Source organism: Schistocerca americana, chromosome X (genome assembly GCF_021461395.2).
Source record: "Schistocerca americana isolate TAMUIC-IGC-003095 chromosome X, iqSchAmer2.1, whole genome shotgun sequence".
Classification (NCBI taxonomy): Eukaryota; Metazoa; Arthropoda; class Insecta; order Orthoptera; family Acrididae; genus Schistocerca; species Schistocerca americana.
This window is the reverse complement of record NC_060130.1, coordinates 541,520,272-541,541,359: the sequence shown is the minus strand read 5'-3', so window position 1 is coordinate 541,541,359 and position 21,088 is coordinate 541,520,272. Positions and strand designations below refer to the sequence as shown.

At 41.9% G+C, this 21,088-nt stretch overlaps 1 protein-coding gene across 1 annotated transcript in view; it reads right to left on the bottom strand.

Annotated features, from left to right (window-relative positions):
* LOC124556143 (glycine-rich cell wall structural protein-like) overlaps positions 1-21,088 on the bottom strand; it is a 139,865-nt gene that overhangs the window by 48,287 nt on the left and 70,490 nt on the right. Inside the window, exon 6 of the mRNA XM_047130157.1 lies at positions 3,887-3,988. Within this exon, the coding sequence (XP_046986113.1) occupies positions 3,887-3,988 (102 nt within the window). The remainder of the gene's footprint in view (positions 1-3,886; positions 3,989-21,088) is intronic.

The window sequence follows — 21,088 nt, the reverse complement described above, 5'->3', positions numbered from 1 at the left end:
CTGTTTTTATTTCCAGGCAAAGAATTTGATCAAAAAGCTTCAAAGTTTTTCTTATTCCATAGTGGCAGACCAAGAAATCACATTCCTAGAAAACTGTATCAAGATACACTCCACTGTACATCACCAATATCTTCGCCAACATTTGGTGAAATGATTCAGTGTGAGTCGTTTCTTGCAAAAAAGCGCAATGAGAGAGAATCTTTTTATGAATGTAAATAAAGTTTGTTTTTGTATAGATTAAAGCAACCATGTAACTGTTAAAATGCGTCGTTTATAATGTGTGCACGATGGCGAGAAAATTCCTGCTTGCCCAGTTTTTATGATGAATATGATCCCAGCACGTGTAAATCATCAACAGTAAAATAATGAAAATGGTTAATTTTGTATACGAAATTTTGTGTACTCCTTACAGTCCCTGACCGGAAATTTGTCTGTAATCCTAAATTTTCCTTACCCTTTCCTTTTGAAATGTAAGTAAATTAAAAATTTAAAAAATAGTCTCGCTCCCCCCCCCCCCCTCCCCCCATAGCCCTGTACTGTTTCCACTGACAAAGGGCCCACACGGTAATCAGATTTTTGTTATTTTTTGTATTTATGGTTCTTGAATTCATAGCTAAAATATACCTTCCCCAGAGCAGCCCATTACAACACCAAAAATTGAAGCTTTCCGACCGCGTTTAATATGCTCAAATAAGATAACTATTTTTCCACGGGCAATGTGCCACTATGGCAGTGTGCACGTTCACTGTGTGGGGGCCTAGGTTCGATTCCAGGTTCGATGCAAGGCTCACTCAATATTTTCAACGAAGTTGCGTGTATTATGAGCATTTCCATGAAGTGTAGAATTCATAGTGCGCACGAGACTGGTAATCGCTAGATGAGTGTCGCTTTAGTCACTATTTTTTCCTTTTCTTCATTTAGTTCGATTCTATATGTCATTTAAATATAAGATTCGTCAAATATATGCTAATTAATACCCTACTAGTAATTCTTATGAAAAATTTTTATTTTTAGTTCTAACTACATTTGCACATAAAAATTCAGTTTTCATTGCAAACAGAAGTTCTTAATTACCAAACCTGTACAAAAGATTGTATAGTTAAGAAAATTAAAAAATAATTTTTTTCTCTTTTGTTATTTTACACATCACGTAAATGATCTTTATAACACGCACCCTCGTTCAAAAATTTGATTCCGCTAATATTCGAATCCAAGTCCACCACACAAGCCAGAACTCTATCACAGAGCCACATTGTTTGTTGAAACATTTCTACCTTATTTCAGCATATTACTTCTCTTCAAATCACATTAATCAGTGAATGGAAACACACAGCAACAGAACGTACCAGCGTGACTTCAAACACTTTGTTACAAGAAATGTTCAAAATGTCCTCCGTTAGCGAGGATACATGCATCCACCCTTCGTCGCATGGAATCCCTGATGCGCTGATGCAGCCCTGGAGAATGGCGTATTGTATCACAGCCGTCCACAATACGAGCACGAAGAGTCTCTACATTTGGTACCGGGGTTGCGTAGACAAGAGCTTTCAAATGCCCCCATGAATGAAAGTCAAGAGGGTTGAGGTCAGGAGAGCGTGGAGGCCATGGAATTGATCCACCTCTACCACTCCATCGGTCACCGAATCTGTTGTTGAGAAGTGTACGAACACTTTGACTGAAATGTGCAGGAGCTCCATCGAGCATGAACCACGTGTTGTGTCGTACTTGTAAAGGCACATTTTCTAGCAGCACAGGTAGAGTATCCCGTATGAAATCATGATAACGTGCTCCATTGAGCGTAGGTGGAAAACCATGGGGCCAATCAAGACATCACCAACAATGCCTGCCCAAACGTTCACAGAAAATCTGTGTTGATGACGTGATTGCACAATTGCGTGCGGATTCTCGTCAGCCCACACATGTTGATTGTGAAAATTTACAATTTCATCACGTTGGAATGAAGCCTCATCCGTAAAGAGAACATTTGCACTGAAATGAGGATTGACACATTGTTGGATGAACCATTTGCAGAAGTGTACCCGTGGAGGCCAATCAGCTGCTGATAGTGCCTGCACACGCTGTACATGGTACGGAAACAACTGGTTCTCCGGTAGCACTCTCCATACAGTGACGTGGTCAACGTGACCTTGTACAGCAGCAACTTCTCTGACGCTGACATCAGGGTTATCGTCAACTGCACGAAGAATTGCCTCGTCCATTGCAGGTGTCCTCGTCGTTCTAGGTCTTCCCCAGTCGCGAATCATAGGCTGGAATGTTCCGCGCTCCCTAAAACGCCGATCAATTGCTTCGAACGCCTTCCTGTTGGGACACCTTCGTTCTGGAAATCTGTCTCGATACAAACGTACCGTGCCACGGCTATTGCCCCATGCTAATCCATACATCAAATGGGCATCTGCCAACTCCGCATTTGTAAACATTGCACTGACTGCAAAATCACGTTCGTGATGAACACTAACCTGTTGATGCTACGTACTGATGTGCTTGATGCTAGTACTGTAGAGCAATGAGTCGCATGTCAACACAAGCACCGAAGTCAACATTACCTTCCTTCAATTGGGCCAACTGGCGGCGAATCGAGGAAGTACAGTACATACTGACGAAACTAAAATGAGATCTAACATGGGACTTAAGCGTTTTCGGACACATGTCCACATAACATCTTTTCTTTATTTGTGTATGAGGAATGTTTCCTGAAAGTTTCGCCGTACCTTTTTGTAACACCCTGTATAATAGTATGTAATAAAGTCTGGTACAACCTGTTAATGCTAGGCATAGAACCTGAACTATTTTTAAAAAAAATATCTACACATTGATCTTGACAAAATCCGAGAAGCGATTCTTCTTTGTGTTGTTACTCTCTGGGGCACCCTGGGATGCTCTCAGTGTTGCTAAAAATAGTGTCCGCGCCCGGCTGCCGTCGCGCCTAGAGCTCCTGAGCGCGACGGCGGGATAAGTGCACTCCGCACGGCTGTAAATTTTTCAAGTCCGTGACTTTGGGTGACGTGTCAGCTATATGTATAGCGTGTTTCCGGTAGCTGTCGCACAGCCGGCAGCATTCCTCGTCACAGGATACATCGTGTCTTGCGATGGAGGCCTACTATTTACAAGTCTATTTCGGACGTCGAGGCTGAATATAATATGACTGTGTTTCGAGGAGTTGGTTTTGATTTTTCATTTTCTGTTACTGACAATCCTGTTGGTCAGTGCTGGATGACTCTTGCAATAATACGTATTGATGCAACTACGAGGTCTACTGCAACGTCTTTGGAGGAGGTACCTCCTCGTGATGTTTTGGGTTATCGGACGTTCATGATTACTAAGTCTCAAGTTCGTGGTGTTGGAGAAACATCAACAAATTTTTTTGTATCAATGTGAGTGTGCCTCACAACAGGTTCGAAGTGCCTTTCGACAGGAGTTGGAACTGAAAAAAACCACACGAAGTTTTTCTTAGCGTCACATGAAACGTACGATGAGCATTCTTTGCCTTGTCCGGATCGACCTCCGCATAACAAAAAGCAAAACCATATTACCTTCACAAACGCCAGAAGAATGGCTCCTGAGAATTCTTCATAAACAAACGAAGCATGTGGATAGTCAAGTCTATAGTCAAATATCTGTACAAAATCAATTACAGAATTAGATATGTAGAAAACTATAGGCGTAAAAAGAGGTACACAGTTAGAGAAAATTAAACCAACTAGAACTTTGCGCCACATATTAACAATAGTTCCTGTTACCACATGCCACAAAGAACTTACTGAAATAAGATTGCGGAGTAGTTTTCAGAAATAAAAGTTTAGAGGTAAACGAAGAGACTTAATTTAAGGTTTAGTTTAAGGAACGGTGAGAGAGCAGTGATACGTACATTTGAATCCGTGGCATAGCTTCTGCGTACACGCCCACCTTCCGTGAGCACTGCAGATACAAGTGTTGCATTCTACTTTGGTCACACTTCCAGGTACACACGCTGTAAAAGGAAAATGCCATAAGGATATGTATTAAGAATCATCAGTTTCAGCTGTACTTGTGTTGGGAAACTGAGATTTAATCTATGTATAATGAAACTCACCTGCTATTAGATTTTCATACAAACAAGAAATGTAGAGGAGAAGTACTTTGCTTTCCATTCAGTATGTATACGCCAACGCTTCGCTTTCGGTTAAAATAAAGCACTGAAAAACTCTTGTCTGGTTAATAGTAAGATAATTACAAAATAAAATCTCTATTTTTGGGGCCTTGTATGGGAAAACTTTGATTTTAATTGCACGACTTATGATTCTGGTTGGTCTTTTAAAGATTTTATTCATGTCTTTTGGTGAAGAGGAGACCAGGGGTAGTTGTTACAATTCTTTTCAGTAATTTTTGTACTAGAAGGGTTCAGAGCAATATTAATACGAAATGAGATACCTTGCAATATAGCATCATAATATTTTTCTCTTATGCTCAGCTATCAGGAATATCATGACTTGATATTATCTCCGATTATACACACCGTAATAATTTACAACATAGTGGGCATGTTGTGACAGAGGGTGGGGTTATTTGTATAAACATAGTGTAGCCTGTTAAGCACTGATACAAAATGTTCTAGTTTTGTTTTATTTATTGCTGTTTTTCTCTTGTATGTACTTTGTTGTCAGTGTTATAGAAAAGTTGGTTTTGTTTTTACAAATTACTGGTAATCTGACCTCACTTCTTTCACTGATTCACTCTATGTTTCTTTTGATGTTGTGCCTCTGTCTGTCTTCTTTTTCTAATTTCTCATGTTGCCTTCAAAGGAAAATACATAATGAAAACTGTATATTATACTAGACATGTTACTACATTACAACAACTCATCATCATCATCAACAACCAGTTCGATCACTTGGTGATGTGGCCTCTTTGAGTCAGTGTGTAACGTAGGATCCTTGCAGATTCTTCCATTTTGCCGATCTTGAGCTTCCCGTTGCCAGTTAAACCCGGCTGTCTTCTTTAAATCTCTGTCCCATCTGTCTTTCCCTTGGTCTTTTTTGGTAAACTGGGCTCCAGTCTAGTACTTGTTTTGACCACATGTAATGTTTTCTTCGAGCGACATGACTACCCCACAGCTATTTCAAGATATCCACCCTTTCCATTATGTCACTGACCTTCGTTATCCGTCCAAAGTCAGCTGCTTTCTTTTTGCCTTTATTTGTGTAGCCCCATATTGATCTTTCCATTCCTGTTTGGGCTACTATTAGTTTGTTATTACTGGCAGTATACATTGGTCAAAGACTGTTTCTGTTCCAGCGTAAAGACAAGCGCCAGCACGAAGATCAAGAACGCAAGAGCATAGAGAGCTGTGAGACGATGTCAGCCAATAGTACGCTGACTAGGAGGACACCACAACTAGAGCGGCATCTACACGAAGAGAATGAAAGCAACACGTCGCCAGGCCGCGGCCGGACTAGAAGACGACCACTAGAAGAGCGGGACTAGAAGACAAGCAGTGATATTAATGGTAGCAGTGATTTATGAACTTGTGTGATTAGCTTGCATGGACATTGCATCTATTGAAGGACATTGATTATTTGCATGTCACCAATTGCTTGCGATCCATCATGTAGAAACTAAAGCTAAGTATTGTCAATCCAATTACTGTAATAAAATCCATTAAAATGATTTGCTTGTATGTTGTCTAGCTATCCTAGAACAGCTTTCTAGACACCCTATATTACACGTGTGGGTAGGATCCCACAGTTTCCTTTAGCTCCGCCACATTTTTGACTTCAAAACTGAGGATTATCTTCCATAAGCTCGCCAGCCTATCTCAATACGTCGGAATGTTTCTGGTTTTAGGTCTCCTTTCATATTTGGCAGTTGACCCAAATAGGCATATTTTAAGACGCTTTGAAGTTGCTTAATTTCAACAGATACGCTTCCCTCCGGTGTACGTTCATTCATCATGATCTTGGTTTTATCATAGTTCATTTTTAGGCCAACTTGAGAGCAGACTGACGCAAGTTCACTAACAGTATTTGAAGTTCGTTTATACTATTTGCAAATAGTACAATATCGTCATCGAAGTTCAGGTTGTTTAATCTCTCTCCCAGAATTTTGATTCCCTTTGGTTTCAAAATTAATTTAGACGTCGCTTTTTCGAGGGCTCCTGGGAAAAGTTTTGGAGATGTAGGGTCGCCATGTTTTATACCTTTTTCTATGGGAAATTCATTGGTTTCTTCAACTACATTTACAAACGCTGTGTAAGTTTTGCATATGTTGTATAAAACTTCTGTATACGCCTATTCTATTCCTTTCTCTATTAGAGCCTCAAACTCCTCCGGATGACTGATTGAATCGAATGCCTTTCCGAAACCTTTGAAGGCGAGGTAAAGAGGTAGATGGTACTCATTTGTTCTGCTAATTGTTTCGCGTAGAGTGAGGATACCATCAGCTGTACTAATCGGTGCGCGGAATCCAGTTTGCCCAGCTGGCCCAATCCATTGAGCAATCTATGTAACATAACAACTACCCTCTATGAAATTGTAACTAATTGGCCTGTACATCGCCATTTCATAATCGGTTACAGATATGCATCAGTTTTCAGCTTTAGAAAAATTTTCAAATTTATATTGCTCACCTGAAGTTAAGATTCCACAATACACAGCACTTGCGTTAATAGACAAAAGGGTTAAATTGCTATCAAAAAATACTCGGAGAAGAAAAAATTGCGAACAGACAGAAAGACAATATTGCCTCTTGATGTCTCTCTAATACTGGTAGCCCAGTCTTCAGTGATTGGCAGGAATTGTACCATTAGTTGCTATCTGTTACTGGGAGGGTAGTCCGTTGATACCAGTGGGATGAGGACGTAGAGGAAGATGAGATAGGAAATATGATACTCCGAGAAATATTTAACAGAGCTCTGAAAGACCTACGTCGAAACAAGGCCATTGAAATAGACGAAATTCCCTCAAAACTATTAATATCCTTGGGAGAGCCTGCCATGACAGAACTATTTCACTTGGTGTGTGAGACTGGCAAAGATTCTTCACACTTGAAGAAGAATGTAATAATTCCTATTACAAAGAAAGCAGATGTTGATAGATGTGAATATTACCTAACTATCAGTTTAATAAGTCATGGTTGCAAAATATTAATATGAATTATTTACAGAAGGATGCAAAAACAGATAGAAGGTGACCACGGGGAAATTCAGTGTGGATTCCGGTGAAATGCTGGAACATGTGAGGAAGTACTGGCCCTATGGCTTATCTTGTATTATAGACCAAAGAAAGGCAAATCTATGTTTATAGTCATTCTAGATTTGGAGGAAGCTTTATACAATGTTGACTGAAATTCACTCTTTGAAATTCTGAAGGTAACAAAAGTAAAATACAGGGAGAGAAAAGTCAAATACAACTTTTAGGGAAATGAGAAGGGAGTTGTAAGAGGCGAGGGACATGAAGGAGACGTAGTGATTGAGAAGGGAGTGAGACAGCATTGTGGCCTATCCACGATATAATTCAGTCTCTATACCGGACAAGCACTAAAGGAAACCAAAGAAAAATTTGGAAAAGGAATTAAAGTTCAGGGAGAATAAATAAAAAAATTGCGGTTACTGACGGCGTTGTAATCCTGTCAGAGACAACAAAGTACTTGGAAGAGCAGTTGAACGGAATGGATAGTGACATAATAGGGGGGTATAAGATGGACATTAACAAAAGCAAAACACAGATAATGGAGTATAGCACAATGAAATCAGACGATGCTGAGATAGTTACATAAGAAATGAGACACTAAAAGTAGTGGATTAGGAATGTTATTTGTGCAGTAAAATAGCTGATGATGGCCGAAGTAGAGAGGATATAACATGTAGACTAGCAATGGCAAGGAAAGTGCTTCTAAAGAAGAGAAATTTGTTAACATCAAATATAGATGTAAGTGCTGGGAAGTGTTTTCTGAAGGTATCTGTCTGGAATATAGCCTTGTAAGAAAGTGAAACTGGATGATAAATATTTCAGACAAGTCGAGAATAGAAGCTTTTGAAACGTGGTGCTACAGAAGAATGCTGAAGACTGGACGGGTAGATCACGTAACTAATGAAGAGGTACTGAACAGAATTGGGGAGAAAAGAAATCTGTGGCACAACTTAATAAAATAAAAGGATTTCTTAATAGGACACATTCTGAGATATCAAGGGATCACCAATTTGATACTGGAGGAAAGTGTGGATAGGGTGGGCGCGTAAAAACTCTACAGGGAGGCTAAGAAATGAATACAGTAAGCAGGTTCAAAAGGATGTAGGTTGCAGTAGTTATTCGGACATGAAGAGGCTTGTACAGCATACAGTAGCTGCCTCAAACCAGTCTTTAGACTGAAGACCACAACAACAGCACCAGTGGCTAATTCAAAATTCGAACTAGTTACCCAGGGTAACAACTAGCTCCCCTAACATGAAACAGAGAATCATAAACACGAAAAAAGTAAGGAATAACTAGAAAAAAATCGAGATCTTACAATATACAAAAAAAGGTAAGTGATGATTTGAGACATTGACGGAGAATTCAGGCTTAGCCTACCGATTAAGTAAGCATGTTCTCAGCGGTAGCTCAGTTGGTAGAGCACTTGCCCGCGAAAGGCAAAGGTCCCGAGTTCGAGTCTCGGTCGGGCACACAGTTTTAATCCTCCAGGAAGTTTCATATCAGCGCACACTCCGCTGCAGAGTGAAAAATCTCATTCAGGATGAAGTGTATACGTCAGAAGGTCACCTTAAGTCACTTAACGGACGTCCGCCCCCGGTAGCTGAGTGGTCAGCGCGACAGAATAACAATCCTAAGGGCCGGGGTTCGATTCCCGGCTGGGTGATGTGTTATCCTAATCATCATCATTTCATCCTCATCGACGCGCAACTCGCCGAAGTGGCGTCAAATCGAAAGACGCACCCGGCGAACGGTCTACCCGACGGGAGGCCCTAATCACACTACATTTTTTTCTTACTTAACGTCTGCCTTAGTTCGGTACACGTTTTCGGTACACAGTTTCGGAATACACGAACATGTTCCGTGTGTAGGCGAAGCTCGAGGTAACTGCTGAACTGCCAGTCGGCTCTACCATGAACGTTTTCCGCAACGTAGCACGCCATGGCACAAACTTTTTGCCCTGAAAACCGCAACAACAATCCCAAGAATAATGGCGGCCTATACTTTACATATATGACGCTAATGAGAACAGTTCTAGAATTCTGACCCAGCGTTTGGAGTTCTTATGCTGTAGGCACAATCCTAGGATTTGAACGAATTCAGAGACGCTGACCTACGATCCCACAGACTGTGTTGTTGTTGCGGTCTTCAGTCCAAAGACTGGTTTGATGCAGCTCTCCATGCTACTCTGTCCGGTGCAAGCCTATTTATCTCCGAGTAACAACTGCAACTTACATCCCTCTGAATCTGCCTAATGTATTCATCTATTGGTCTCCCTCTGCGATTTTTACCTCCCACACTTCCCTCAAGTACTAAATTTGTGATCCCTCGATGTCTCAGAATGTGTCCTACCAACCGATCCCTTCTTTTAGGCGGGTTGTACCGCAAATTTCTCCCAAATTCTGTTCAGTACCTCCTCATTAGTTACGTGATCTAACCATCTAATCTTCAGCATTCTTCTGTAGCACCACATTTCAAAAGTTTCTACTCTATTCTCGCCTAAACTGTTTATCGTCGATGCTTCACTTCCATACATGGCTTGACTCCATACAAATACTTTCAGAAAGGGCTGCCAGACACTTAAATCTATACCCGATGTTAAGAAATTTCTCTTCTTTATAAACGCTTTTCTTACCATTGCCGGTCTACATTTTATATCCTCCCTATTTCGACCGTCATCAGATATTTTGCTTCCCAAATAGCAGAACTCATTTACTACTTTAAGTGTCTCATTTCCTAATGTAGTTCCCTCAGCATCACCTGATTTAATTAGCTACATTCCATTATCCCCGTTTTGCTTATGCTGATGTTCATCTCATATCGTCCTTTAAAGCTACTGTCCATTTCGTTCAACTGAGACTAATGCTCGATAATTCCTTAAAGGTTTGGAGTCCCATGAATAAAAACAGTTTCAAACTTCTAAGTATTTTATAAATAAATTAATTGTTAAATATTTGACAATAAACATGTAAGAAAGAAAAAGTTTAGGAAACATATGAAATTATGGATTGAAATTTTCACTCTACAGCGGAGTGTGAGCTGATATGAAACTTCCTGGCAGATTAAAACTGTGTGCCGGACGGAGACTCGAACTCGGGACCTTTGCCTTTCGCGGGCAAGTGCTCTACTGACTTTTTTTTTTAAATTTCATTTTGTTCGCTTTTGTTCGTTGGATCTGCTCGGGGCGGACGTCGTAAGGCATCCGTTTAAGTTCGTTGTTAATCGATTAACTCAGTTCTTTTATTGCAGAAGGCAGTTAAACCCTCTGACCGAACACGCTGAGCTACCGTGCCGGCATACCGACTGAGCTACCCTAGCACGACTCACGCCCCGTCCTCAAAGCTTTAATTCCGCCAGTACCTCGTCTCCTACCTTCCAAACTTCACAGAAACTCTCCTGCTCTAGACCTAGTTATGTATATAGTATATCCTTTTTACATTGTATACCCGCTCCTGTCGTAAAGTTAGTAATGATGAAAAAATACATGTATGGATGAAAGGACTTGGTGTACTTGCTGAGAATGTAAATCTAACTGGTGATGTAACCCTGTACTATAATTATTAATAAAGTGTGATCTGTAGCGTCAGCCATCAACCGGTGAGCGTACATCGCGAACCAGGGGCTCAAGGATGCAACAGTTTGAAAAAAATCTAAAACATATTGCCGCATTGCCCGCTGAGCGCCTAGCGAGTCGGTGGCGAAACCCGCCCGACTTGGCTCGGCGCCATGCCGGCCGACGCACCAGATCTTGTAAGCGATGACATCTCGGTCGGCGAATGATTCGAGTCCAGGTAGAGAGGCATTCTCACATCGGACAATAGCTAGAGTAAACCATCCACTTCCAGTACTCCCTGTGCCAGCTTCAAGACTGAAATTAATACAAGGTTCGTAGGAGAACTTCTGTGAAGTTTGGAAGGTAGGAGACGAGGTACTGGCGGAATTAAAGCTGTGAGGACGGGGCGTGAGTCGTGCTAGGGTATCGCAGTCGGTAGAGCACTTGCCCGCGAAAGGCAAAGGTCCCGAGTTCGAGTCTCGGTCCGGCAAAGAGTTTTAATCTGCCAGGAAGTTTAATATGAAATTATGTTTAATGTTTAATGGAACTCGCTAAGTGTTCTCATTATCAAACACTGGACGATTATATTCTGGGTAATTTGCGCTTCGTTTTACGCAGAAATTAGTTTTTCACACATCTCAATCTTTATAGCGTCATATCTCCTGAACAATGTGTCGTGCAATGACATAATTTTACAGATACATTCAATCGTGTACATTGAGGTGACAAAAGTCATGGGATACCTCTTAATATTGTGTCGTACCTACTTTTCCCGGTGCAACGTAACAACTCGACGTGGCATGGACTCAACAAGTCGTTGGAAGTCCCCTGCAGAAATATTGAGCCAAGCTGCCTCTATAGGAATCCGTAAGTGCGCAAGTGTTGCCGGTGCAGGATTTTGTGCACGAACTGACCTCTCGATTATGCCCCATAAACGTTCGATGGGATTTGTATCGGGCGATCTGGGTGGTAAAATTTTTTCCTCGAATTGTCGAGAATATTCTTCAAACCAACTGCGAACAGCTGCGGCCTGGTGACATGGCGGAATGTCATCTATAAGAATTCCACCATTATTTGGAAACATGAAGTCCTTGAATGACTGTAAATGGTATCCAAATAGTCGAACATAACCAGTTCCAGTCAATCATTATGGAGCTACTACCAGCTTGCACAGCACCTTGTTGACAACTTGGGTTTATGGCTTCATGGGGTTTGCGCCATCCTCGCATTCTGTCAACAGCTCTTACCAACTGAAATCCGGAGTGACCAGGTCACGGTTTTCCTGTCGTCTAGGATCCAACCGATATACTCACGAGCACAGGAGAGGCGCTGCATTTGATGTTGTGCTGTTAGCAAAGGCACTCTCGTCGGTCGTCTGCTGTCATAGCCTATTAACGCCAAATTCTGCTGCACTATCCTAACGGATACGTTCGTCGTACACCTCACTTTGATTTCTGCGGTTATTTCACGCATTGTTGCTTGTCTGTTAGCACTGACAACTCTACGCAAACGCTGCTGCACTCGATCTTTAAGTGAAGGCCGTCGGCCACTACGTTGTCCTTGGTGAGACAAAATGTCTAAAAATTTGGTATTCTCGGCACGCTCTTGCCACTGAGGATCTCGGTAAATTGAATTCCCAAACGATTTCCTAAATGGAATGTCCCATGCGTCTAGCTGAAACTACAATTCCGCGTTCAAAGTCTGTTAATCCCCGTCGTGCAGCCATAACCACGTCGGAAACTTTTTGACATGAATAATCTGAGTACAAATAACAGCTCCGCCAATGCATTACCGTTTTGTACTTTGCGGACGCGATACTGCCACAACATTATGACCACGGCCGACCGCGACGTTGGATGCCGCCTAGTGGTTGGTTCAAATGGCTCTGAGCACTATGCGACTTAACTTCTGAGGTCATCAGTCGCCTAGAACTTGAACTAATTAAACCTAACTAACCTAAGGACATCACACACATCCACGCCCGAGGCAGTATTCGAACCCCGCCTGGTGGTGTTGCGGGTACGTGACGCGATAACAGAAGTATGTAAGCAGAGCAGACATGAACATGTGATCAGCCTAGTGAAGGTTATGGATGCAAGTGGAGGCGTGCATTGCGACAGGCAACTTGACAAAGGGTAGTTCATTATTACGGAGAGGCTGTAAACGAGTATCTGCAAAATGGCGTAGCTGATCGAATGTTCATTTGCTGCTGTCATGAGCATCTACAGAAAGAGGTAGAAAGACAGTGAAACTACCATTAGGCGCTAAATGGTTGTACGTTCACGACTCTTTACAGAAAGTGTGATTCGGAGACTTGTCTGTTCTGTACAGTAGGATAGATGGTGATCTGTGGCATCTCTGCCGAAAGAGCACAATGCTGGTGCACGCACAAGTGTTTCGGAGCACACCAGTCATCGTACACTGCTGGCTATGGAGCTTCACATCAGATCGTGCTTATGTGTCCACATGTTGGCCCAGCGACGTCGTCAATTACGACTGCAGTAGACATAGGACCATCGGGAGTCGATCGTCGGTCAATGAAAACGTGTCGGCTCTTGAGGTAAATCACACTTTTGCTACGCTAAGTCGATGGTCGTGCCCACAAACGCCCTCATCGAGGTGATTGGCGGCTCGAAACGTGCAGCGCGCCACGGATGCAGGCTGATGGGAGCAGTATTATACTATAGGAGACATTCTCCTGCGCTGGCGTGGAACCTGTGGTGGTAACGGAAGGCAAGCTGACAGCTGCGAACCACCTGCAACCCTTCATGCTTATTGTCTTCTCCGACAGCGATGTCATCTTTCAGCAGTATAATTGTCCATGTCTCAGAGCCAGAACCGTGCTACAGTGGTTTGAGGAGTATTATAGTGAACTCACGTTCATGTCTCAGCGACCATATCCGCCTGATGTAAACTCTGTGGAACCCATCTGGGTCGTTATCGAGTGCCATCACCACGTACGCAAATCAGCGGCCCGTTATTTACGCGAATTACACGACTTTTGCGTAGACATCTAATGCCACATACCTCCACTGAACCTACCAACATCCTGTTGGATCCGTGATATACAGAATGAGTTATGTGTTTCGTTCCAAAGACGCACAAACAAGCTATTCAGCAGGTGGTCATAATGTTATGGTTCATCAGTGTATATGTGCATACCGCTATCCCCTGACTTTCGTCATCTCGGTGTATTTAGACACTGTCTGCGAAACGTGTTGCGAATGCAGTTTGCAGTAAAGAAGAAGTAAATTAAAACGTCGTGCCCGGTGACGAAGTTTTACTGCAAGCACAGCGAAAATGTATTAGGCGATAAACTTTTCCCCCTTTCATTGTTTTGTGGGGAGTGTCAGTGAGAAAAAGTTTCATAAAGGTTTGAAATTTTGTTTAAGGTTTGCTGTAAAATTCTAAGTGCTGTCATTATCATATACTGGATGAATACAGTCTAGGTAATTGCCTCAAGACATATTCACAGTTTCTAACTATAACAGCTGCTTCTTCACACATTTCACAGTTTATGATGCCATACCTCCTAAGACATGGGTGGTAGAATGACATAATTTAGCAGTTACACTCAGTGCTATAACTTTTTTCCTTGCGTCATCTTGTGGTTGGTGTCAGCAAGAAAAAGTATCGTAAACTTCGAAATGCTGTGTTAAGTTTGTGGCAAGTCATTCTGAAAGACTGGAGGAGTACAGTCCTGCTATTTGCGTCCGGTGAGCTACGATGTCTCAAGACATATACACAGTTTCTAACTGTAATACTCGCACATGTCTTACCGTGTTGACGTTTTCACCTAAGATTATACTTGTTAATTAATGGATAATGCCAGAATTTTAAATTTTTAAATTCGGTCACTATTTATATTGAAAATATGATTTTTGTTGCCCTTGTAAGTCGTTAGGCAGAAGAGTTCCGTGCCCGTGGATGACCTATACCAGGGGCACCAAATTACGGCCCGCGGGCCGAATCCGACCCGCGAGATCAGTTCATCAGGGCCGACGACGATACTTGCATTTGCCTGAGCAGATGAATGGAACACGAGACGTTGTAATACAGTCCAAATTTAAATACACTTTAAGACCAAAAAAAAAAAAAAACGACACAACACGAAAGAATTATTTGAATTTGACGGAAATCGGTAGATGCGACGTACATGTGCAGAAACAATTTCAGAAAAATTAGATGATTTATGTAAGAGAAAGAGTTTCACCAATTGAGCAAATCAATAATGCGTTCGTCCACCTTCGGCCCTTATGCAAGCAGTTATTCGGCTTGTCACGGATTGATGGTGTTGTTAGATGTCCTCCTGAGCAATATCGTGCCAACTTCTGTGCATTTGACGCGTTAGATCGTCAAAATCTCGATGTGTTTGGAGGGCCCTGCACATAGTGCGCCAAACGTTCTCAATTGGTTGGGGAGTGATCCGGTGACCTTGCTGGCCAAGGTACGATTTGATAAGTACGAAGACAATCGGCAGGAACTCTCGGCGTGAGTGAGCGGGCATTATCTTGCTGAAATGTAAGCCACTTGTGGCCTGCCACGAAGAACACAGAACGGGGCACAAAATATCTTCGACATACCGCTTTGCCGTAACGATGCTGCGGATGACAACTAAAGGGGCTATTCTATGAAAAGAAATGGAACACCAGACTGTCATTCCTTGTTGTCGAGCCGAATGGCGGGCAACAGTCAGATAGGTATCCCACTGTTGTGCGGGGCGTCTCCAGACACGTCTTCGGACTAGGATCTTATAATCTTATTGACTGAGCGTCTTCAGTGAGTCCCACTTCGAAATGAGCCCCGATGACCAGCGTAGACGTGTCTGGAGATGCACCGGATAGCGTTGGAATACCAACTTGAATTTCGCCCGCGGCCAGCAGACAGGAGTGATGGTCTGGAGTGCCATATCTTTCCATAGCAGGACCTCTTTGGTTGTCATTCGCGGTATCCTTGCAGCATAGCAGTACTTCGACGATATTCTACACACCGTCTGTTGCCCTTCATGGCGAGCCACCCCGGGCTCACATTTCAGCAAGATAACACCCTCCCACGCACGGTGAGAGTTTCTACTGCTTGTCTTCGTGCTTGCCAAACCATATCTTGGACAGAACAGTCGCCAGATCTCTCCCAAGTTGAAAAGGCCTTCAAACTATCTCGGCATTTTGACGGTCTACCGCGCCAATTGGACTATCCCCCAGGTAAACAGCCAACAACTCTTTTAATCAGTGTCAAGCTGAATAACAGCTTGCACAAGAGCCAGAGGTGAACCTACGCGTTATTGACTTGTTCAGTTCGTGATGCTATTCCTACTGAATACATCATGCAATATTTTTCTGAAACTGTAATCATTTGTTTATCGCACATGTACATCACGTCTAACGATTTCCGTCCCATTCGGATAATTCATTCATGGTGTGTCTTTTTTTTTGGCGTAGAGTGTATTATGTTTAGAACACTTAGAGGTCTTCACACGTGCTGCGACATCCTGCCTTTTATGTGACTTAAATTTACTGTGTTCAATGAACAGGACTCAGTTTAAAGATCTGCAAATTGCGGGCTCTCTGTTTATACACTACATCATACACAAGAAAGTACTCTGTGGGGCAGACTTAGATGTTTCTTGGGTTCTGAACCCAGCCTTTTCTGCTGTGAACTTCACTCGAGGACATGCACTCGATCACCGTCAGTTCCAGTCTTTTTTGGAAAATCTTGATTCTGAATTCTGCTATTTGCCTTATCACACGCCAGTGAGGTGGCTCAGCTGCGATAAAGTGCTTTTCCGTTTCACAAGTTACTATAAGAAACAGATGCTTTCCTCACTGAAAAAATACAGCTAATACACATGTCAGATTCTACGGTCGATATCACATCACACATGGCCGGCCGCTGTGATCGAGCTGTTCTAGGCGCTTCAGTCCGGAGCCACACGGCTGCTACGGTCGCAGGTTCGAATCCTACCTCGTACATGGATGTGCGTGATGTCCTTAGGTTGGTTAGGTTTAAGTAGTTTTAATTCTAGGGGACTGATGTCCTCAGATGTTAAGCCCCATATTGCTTAGAGCCATTTGAACCACATCCGCGATGAATGAACTAAGTTTGGAACTTCAGGGAAAGGAAAACCTCACCTGTGATCTCTACAGAATCATCAAAGAATTTCAAAGAAAGCTGTCATTGTTTGTAGCATAAGGGGAAGGAGACAAGAGTTCTCATTTTCGCTGTTTTAAAGAGTTTTGTGCAACTATCGTCGAAGAAGTCTGCCTTCGTGACTTGAAGAAGAATCTTTTGGAGAGATTTTCAGATCTTGACAGAAGTGAGAGTGACATTTGTCTGTTCCAGGATCCGTTTGATTATAACCTTGCAAATGTGCTAGTTGAACTACACTTGGAGTTTATTGATTTGCAAGCAAATGACTTCTTGAAAGAGAACTTTTACCGCTGCCTGTGTGATGTTCAGTTTGTGAAACTGAAGAAATTTGCCATTGGTATGGCATAAGTGTTTGGAACAACTTATATGTGTGAGCAAACGTAAACTAAAGTATACTAAGCCAGCAACGTACGATATTAAATGATGAACATTTGAAAACAGTCATCTTCACTATATGCAGCAATACCAACCCAAACATTGATGATATCTTGGAAGCTTACTCTCACTATGGTCTTTTGCCACTTAGTTTGTGAGATTCGCATATGTACACACTACATCTGATGTAACTGTCTTCTTGGTGACGCAGCCTTCTCTGATAATGTTTTTGCTACATAAATATGTTGGTTATCCTTGTTTTCTGTGCAGTATAAGTCATTCACCCATGATTAACATGGAATACTGAAGTCACTTTTTCATCTTTTTTCCCAGAGCTTACCCTCTGGCTGGCAGGTATGGTACAGACTGATGATGCGGCTTGTAACTTATCTGGCCCGCTCTGAAAAAGGTTTCGTGATCTCTAGCCTACACGAAGGTATAACAGAGATGCTCAGGCAATTTAAATGGAAATATCTGGAACAAAGGCGACGTTGTTCTTGCGCAACCCTGTTGGGTGAATTTAAAGAACCGATACGCGACGAAGACTGAGCGTTAGTTGTGCTGCCAGCATCGGATATGTCATGTGACTATCATGACAATAAGCCACTTTAGGCGAGGGTGAGTACAGAGACACGTAGTCATCTTTCTCTCATTCAGTACCTACTTATATTCATATTAATTTGTCAATCACTGATCATGCACATGATACAGGTTTTGTCAGCTATGTAGACAGTAAGATACATATTTAAGGCACATGTATACATACCATATAACACAATAAACAATACTAATAACTGGATAGATAAATCAAGGGTATATAAATATACGACACAATGTACACTGATGCCAATACATATTAAGTAAATACATTTAGAAGCATGCGTAAGCGACAAGTATGCTTAATATACAACACAATAAACAAATGTTAATAAATGGGAAGAGAAATCAAAGAAATAAAAGTGTGCCATACAATATCAACTAATACTGAAACACACTTCCCAATTAATTAAAGAAATTGTCTGTGAGCCTACATATATTTTGTACCTTGGTGTGAAATGCTACCTATTTTACATTTCAATTAAATAATCTTTAACTGTATCGCGTCTTTAATTTGAGGAGATTCGTTAACAGTATTTCTGAAACTGTCCTTTTCCGATGCTTCTTTAATGGCTTTAGGTAATTTATTATATCAGTCGGTGCACGACAGTGCACGGTACCAATAAGTTCCAAAAAGCCACGAGCGAAAATACTACTTTTCAGGGGGATATACCTCTGGTTCTACCGATCACAGTAATAGGTCAAGTGGTTTGGATAGCGTTTGCCCTATGACCACTTGCGTACCTATCGGGAGAACCAGCGTACTGTATCCATCTTGCACTACAAGGTCAAAATTTAAACATTCCACACTTCTTCCAACCCGGGAGAATTCGGCAAAGCGGTTGTTTGTCTTTTATTAGGTGTGGTCTATGGTGGACCTTAGTCGGCTTGTAAAACACAATTTGTTTGAGGGCGTTTCCTGAGAAAACTCCAAAAAACGGTGGTTTTTGGGTATGGCCACTTCTATAATTTCTATTCATGGAACACCATCGTATTTTTTACAATATGTTTTTAAGATGGTATTGTCGGTGAACATAGAAACTTTTTTTCAATATCCATTACCGACATCCAGAGGTTCAAAGTCAACGCACTTATGGACGTAAAATGTGCACGTAGTATCCGGTTTGAGACGAAAATGTAGTTTTAACTAACGCGTGACAAGTATTCTAAGGTCATTTAAAAGGTTCAGAGGTCACAAAACTATGCTCTTAGTCAGCATTTTTTCACCAACAAAACCTTATGACTTGCTGTCTCTGTTTAATGGGTGCTTCAAACCTACACAAATATGCCCAAAGCGATTCTGTAGTGACAAGAAAATGAGATAAAAAGAGCCTTAACATGCCCGAAAAGAACTTAAAATCAGAATTATGTAAATCTGGAAAGATTACAAAATTAGTATACTATTTCTAATAATATTTGTCCTATTTTAAGATACGAATTTCAAGCCGGGCGTCTTCGGTTAGTTGCGGTCGATGAGCAAAGTATTCAGGGAACAGTAAAGCAGACGATTTTACGTTAACTTTACATGAACCAGCTGGCAGACTAAAAATGTCTGCTAGACAGAGACTCGAATTCGGGGCCTTTGCCTTTCGCAGCAAACTCGGGGCCTTTGCCTTTCGCAGCAGAGAACTTGCACACGAAAGGCAGAGATCCCGAGATCGAGTCTCGGCGCAGCACACAGTTTTAATCCATTAACCTTCATGTCAGCACACACTTCGCGGCAGAGTGAAAAATTCGTTCTCGAAGTCTCGACTTGCCTGATTCCTTTCGGATTTAACGTACACCCACATCTTAGCACAGTATCCCTGATGTCACGCGGTTGTAGTGAGGAGGTTTGTAGAGGGCGTGGGAGAGGGTCACATGCCCATGATGGGGGGGGGGGGGGGGGGAGTGTGCAAACATGTGAGGTATTTCTGTTTTGTCAGCAAGGTCTCAGATAAGTTGAGATTATACTCTGTTCATCATAAGAATAAACCTGATGTAAACAAACACAAACGCGATGATTGGTGAGAAACCATAACACACGCACACTGGAGTTGTTACGCTCTTTGGAATTAGGTCCTACTTATGTACTAGATATCTTATTACTAAGTTCCGTTAAATAAAACTTTAAGATATTCTAATGTATTAAGAACCATCAAAGATTTCCTTAATCAGACTTTAGTTACATATCTTTTATTTCAAAAATCGTGTTCGGTCACAGTCTCTGTACTGTTGTGCTTTGATAGCCGCCCTGTTAATACGCAGTATGAAAATGGCTAGGGCTGCTTCCTGCTCCGTAGTGAAAGACGCGTGTGGAACACGGTTAAAAAGTGCCGAGAAATAGGTCGTTCTTAACGTTTTCGTAAATTTACTGGAAAAAATCGCGTCTGATGTTTTCCAAAGAACTATATTTACTACCGTTGAGGTCCTGATCCCCAATGGAGGATTAGTGGAATCGGTAGCGTATCAGCTGGAGGGGCTGGTGTAGCTCGTGGATCGCTGGTTCTAATCTATCTTAATCATACTTTTTTCGTTAATTTTGAAATACCTACATCTCGTAATTGTAAAATGCATCATCGTTTTTTATAAATAATGCATGTCTTTGCGACACGACAGTCATTTGTTCTCATCTGGACAAAGAAGTTTGATCGCGGATTGCGCTTCAAGGGTGCGCGCACGGCAGCCAGTGAGGCCGACGGGGGAAGACGGTGGCGAGCGAATGGTCAGCGGCAGATCGTACCACGTGGACCTAACAGTTTCAAGCGGCTGGACGTTACATGACGTCACGAGGATTTACCCGTTCCAGCACGTGGCTTTAAGACAATGCTTTATCCACGTTTGCGTTGATTACACGCATACGCAAATTAGTACGACAAAGTACAATACGGAAAATGAAAGAGGAGTTGAAACGGAAGAGCCGAGATGCTGATACGGTTTATATGAATTTTATATCAAAAGACATTCAATAAAAAAATCTGCAACATGTGCAAGTTACTGAATAATTTATACCTTTTGAACCAGAAGCATGTCTCGTCGAAACGCAACGATTGACATTTTTGTATAATTTGCAGCATTAATATTTCACTGGTAAAACACCAATATAATTTTTTGTTTTGCTAATAATTAGTTCAAACAATTTCTGATCAGCGCATCAGAAATAGCGCTTCAAATCCGTATGGCAAGTGGTGCCTTATAAAGAACTATAATGTTATATAGTGGCACAAATGGACAAAAACTGTTTTCGCACTCT